Source organism: Sphaerodactylus townsendi, unplaced genomic scaffold (assembly GCF_021028975.2).
Source record: "Sphaerodactylus townsendi isolate TG3544 unplaced genomic scaffold, MPM_Stown_v2.3 scaffold_1221, whole genome shotgun sequence".
Taxonomy (NCBI): Eukaryota; Metazoa; Chordata; class Lepidosauria; order Squamata; family Sphaerodactylidae; genus Sphaerodactylus; species Sphaerodactylus townsendi.
Genome location: NW_025949762.1, coordinates 6,443 through 11,067, shown reverse-complemented (window position 1 = coordinate 11,067; position 4,625 = coordinate 6,443). Strand labels below are relative to the sequence as shown.

The following is a 4,625-nucleotide window of genomic DNA, read 5'->3' as shown; positions in this document are numbered from 1 at the left end:
AATTTGCCATGCTGGCAGGGCCTGATGGGAATTGTAGTCCATAACATCTGGAGTGCCAAAGGTTCGCCACCACTGTTATAGAGCATCTCCCAAGACTTACTTACAGGTTTGTCGCTGAAGCCAAAACCGACAAAATCAAGCGCGATCACTCTGTGAAATCGCTCCGTCAGCCCTTCCCAGATCTGCAGAGGGGGAGAAACGAAAAGGGAAACCAGTCCTCAATAAAGAAGCCCAAACCCTTCCTGAAAGAAAACGACACCCCTTTCGGTTCCCCTCACCTTGTACCAGTCATAGCTGGAGGTGGGAAAGCCGTGCAGAAGAACCACAACATCTGAGCTGCCGACGGCCCCCGAGGAATCTGAGCGGAGAACGGAACAGCAGTTAAGGCACCAGATCAGAGACTCCATGCAAAGAACGTCGCTCCTGAAATATGCCTAAAACAGAGGCCGCCATTACCCACGCTGGTCCTATGCCGCTAACCCACAACTCTCTCAACCTATTTTTGGATGCACCTGAATTTAGCTGACGAAAAGGATTGTTCAACTGTGAAGAAGAAGAGGAAGAAGAAGAGTTTGGATTTATATCCCCCCTTTCTCTCCTGCAGGAGACTCAAAGGGGCTGACAATCTCCTCGCCCTTCCCCCCTCACAACAAACGCCCTGTGAGGTGGGTGGGGCCGAGAGAGCTCCGAGAAGCTGTGACTAGCCCAAGGTCACCCAGCTGGCGTGTGTGGGAGTGCACAGGCTAATCTGAATTCCCCAGAGAAGCCTCCACAGCTCAGGCGGCAGAGCGGGGAATCAAACCCGGCTCCTCCAGATTAGATACACGAGCTCTTAACCTCCTACGCCCCTGCTACTCCCTGGTGTGGCGTTGAAGGCTCTGCCCTGCTTGAGAATGCTGCTAGTGACTTCATCCTGTGGGATCCCGGAGGAAGGGCCTAGCGGGGAAAGGATATTAGCCCAGAAATGCAGAATTTGATACTCAGTTCCAGCAAAGAATGGCTGGTGGCTGAACACTGAATCCTGTTCAATAAACCGATCTCTGCCCCCGAGAGTCTGGTTATTGCAGGGAGGTCAACAGAAGCATCTGACAAGTAGCGTCTTAAAACCAACGAGATTGTCAGGTATAACCTTGTAAGAGTTATAAGAAATTTTTCTCTCTTTCTCACAATACTAGAACCAGGGGGCATTCACTGAAAATGCTGGGGGGAAGAATTAGGACTAATAAAGGTGTTTGGAATATGCTGCCACAGGAGGTGGTGATGGCCACTCACCTGGATAGCTTTAAAAGGGGCTTGGACAGATTTATGGAGGAGAAGTCGATCTATGGCTACCAATCTTGATCCTCCTTGATCTCAGATTGCAAATGCCTTAGCAGTCCAGGTGCTCGGGAGCAACAGCCGCAGAAGGCCATTGCTTTCACATCCTGCACGTGAGCTCCCAAAGGCACCTGGTGGGCCACTGCGAGTAGCAGAGAGCTGGACTAGATGGACTCTGGTCTGATCCAGCTGGCTTGTTCTTATGTTCTTAAGAGTCAAAACTCCTTCTGCCGGACAGGCTAGCAAAGCTATGGTTGTGCTTTTCCTCTGCTCTCAGCCTTTTAACGGTCTTGGGTGTTCCATTCGTTGTTTTGTTGGATCAACGACCACACTTAACATTTCCAACTGCAGGCAGAAATTCTCCCAACTTTCCAAGAAGGCTGGAAATGCAAACTGATCAAAACTCCGACCACTGCTGCAGCCTCTGCTCCACTCCGCCTGGATTCAGACAGGAGGCCTCGAGATCAGAGACATGTACTTCTCTAACCATCTTTCCGGCAAGACCTGACCCGACAAAGGCCTTTGAAGAACTCAAAAGCTTGCGGATGGTTTTGTTAAGTTTTGTTTGGTCCAAAAAACCCAACAACCAGTCTGGTGTCATGTCGTGTTTGCTCTCCTGCAGCAAACCAAATTATGTAGCAAAATGCAAAGTGATGTACATAGGGGCAAAGAATCCAAACTTCACATACACGCTACAGGGGTCAGTGCTATCAGTCACAGACCAGGAAAGGGATTTGGGCGTCTTAGTTGATAGTTCCATGGGAATGTCAACTCAATGCATGGCAGCTGTGAAAAAGGCAAACTCTATGCTGGGGATCATTAGGAAAGGAATTGATCATAAAACTGCAAGGATTGTCATGCCCTTATATAAAGCCGTGGTGCGGCCGCACTTGGAGTACTGTGTCCAGTTCTGGTCGCCGCATCTCAAAAAGGATATGGAAGAGATAGAAAAAGTGCAGAGAAGGGCAACGAGGATGATTGAGGGACTGGAGCACCTTCCCTATGAGGAGAGGCTGCAGCGTTTGGGACTCTTTAGTTTGGAGAGGAGACGTCTGAGGGGGGATATGATTGAAGTCTATAAAATTATGCCTGGGGTAGAAATTGTTGACAGAGAGGAATTTTTCTCTCTTTCTCACAATACTAGAACCAGGGGGCATCCATTGAAAATGCTGGGGGGAAGAATTAGGACTAATAAAAGGAAACACTTCTTCTCGCAACGTCTGATTGGTGTTTGGAATATGCTGCCACGGGAGGTGGTGATGGCCACTCACCTGGATAGCTTTAAAAAGGGCTTGGACAGATTTATGGAGGAGAAGTCGATCTCTGGCTACCAGTTTTGATCCTCCTTGATCTGAGATTGCAAATGCCTTAGCAGACCAGGTGCTCAGGAGCAGCAGCCGCAGAAGGCCCTTGCTTTCATATCCTGCACGTGAGCTCCCAAAGGCACCTGGTGGGCCACTGCGAGTAGCAGAGTGCTGGACTAGATGGACTCTGGTCTGATCCAGCTGGCTTGTTCTTATGTTCTTAAGACCTGACCTGGCAAAGGCCTTTGAAGAACTCAAAAGCTTGCGGATGGTTTTGTTAAGTTTTGTTTGCCCCGCACCCCCCCAAAAAAACCAGCCTGGTGTCATGTTGTGTTTGCTCTCCTGCAGCAAACCAACACGGCTCATGAAAATTGTGTCGATCTCTAAGCAGCGACGGGACTCAGATCCAGCTCTTCCGCTGCAGACTGATACGGCTACCCTCTGAAATTATTCGACGCTGTTGCACAGGGACAACCTGGTGACTGATTTGAGAATTCGTGTCAGACTCTGGGATAAATCCCTCAAGCGTTCTTTTTCACAAGCCGCCCCCCCCCTCCCACTTTTCAGCACTCCCACAACTGCTTAGGGCAGTGATGGCGAACCTATGGCACGGGTGCCAGAGGTGGCACTCAGAGCCCTCTCTGTGGGCACGCACAGAGTTCATCATGTGGGGGGAGGAAATCGCCCCCCGCCACACACACACACACACATCTAGGCTGTCCTTGGCCGCTGGGCTAGATTATTAGCATTAAACCTAGTTTTGGGGAAGCAGTGTAGGTAACCCTGTTAAACGCTGTTAAACCCCACTGATTTTCATACGAAGAACTAAAGCGTGATCCTTTACCTGGGAGTAAGCTCGGTTGCTGGCAATGGGGCTTGCTTCTGAGTAAACCCTCCTAGGGTCGTGATTCACCCGTTGGAAGAGTTGCACGGTTGCTTCAAAGCAAAGCCAACAACTGCCACCAAGCTTACTCCCGAGTAACGTGCGTCTCAGAGCCAACCATTTTTTTCTAAACTAAAACCTCAGTATTCAGGTTAAATTGCCGTGTTGGCCCTTTGCGATAAATAAGTGGGCTTGGGGTTGCAATTTGGGCACTCGGTCTCGAAAAGGTTCGCCATCACTGGCTTAGGGAAACGTACCTCTGTAAAAGATGTTCTGCTTTTTGTAAGTAAAATACCTTCCCGATGACCTCCATGAGTGGAGAGCCGGCGACAACTTGGGAGGCGGGATGTGCAGGTAAACGGCAACAAGGGGCACCGTCAGTAGGCCCACCTGGATCCACCACTCTCGCATTCTAGGAAAAGACAGAAACTCTTTGTTATGACGGGCCCTTTCCGCACAAACCTTGTAAACCGTTTCGAGGCAGGAAATAAAACGTTTCCTCTAGGGAGTTCCGCACTGTTTTTACCCGCAGGTGTTTTATTTGCTGCCTCAATGAAGGTCCTTTAAAAATTATTCTTTGGTTGAAATCTTTTGAAAACATTTTCGGTTGCCTGTGCGCCCCCTTTTGGTTGCCTGTGCGCCCCCTTTTGGTTGCCTGTGCGCCCCCGTTTAGCACGCCCCTCTGCCGTCCCTGGACATTCTCCTCGGCACCATTTTCTGAGCTCCCTCTGTATCCCCTCGCCTGTCTATTTTAATCATTTCTATGTGCTTTTTAAAATTTTTGTGGGGGGGGTTTTCAATTTTCAGTGCATTGAATATATGAGCTATCAGAACCACAGCAAGAAGCTCTGAAACCCCGATTCAACACACAACTCAAAAAAGGGGGGAAAACTCATAACGGCAGCCAGGAATTGTTTCAAGGGGGCAAGTGCGGACTAAGGGGATTGAAAACGTTTTCCAAAGGTTTTTCAGTGATTTTTGCGGAAAGGGCTGCAACCAGATAGAGCAGAAGCTAAATTTGACGGGCCAAGGGGAGAAAATCCCCAACTTTACTGCTCGCTCGGGAGCTCAGCGTTACCAACGCTGGGGATCATTAGAAAAGGAATTGAGAATAAAAGATT

General features: G+C 49.3%; 1 protein-coding gene across 1 annotated transcript; it reads right to left on the bottom strand.

Annotated features, from left to right (window-relative positions):
• Positions 1–104: 104 nt before the first annotated feature.
• On the bottom strand, positions 105–3,915 carry LOC125424851 (mesoderm-specific transcript homolog protein-like; the record flags this gene model as incomplete). The annotated part of the gene is made up of 3 exons (XM_048482288.1): positions 3,762–3,915; positions 279–358; positions 105–182 (listed from the first exon to the last, which is right to left on the bottom strand). Coding segments are annotated over exons 1-3 (312 nt in total), but the record flags the coding sequence as incomplete, so codon positions are not given.
• Between the last annotated feature and the right edge of the window lie 710 nt (positions 3,916–4,625).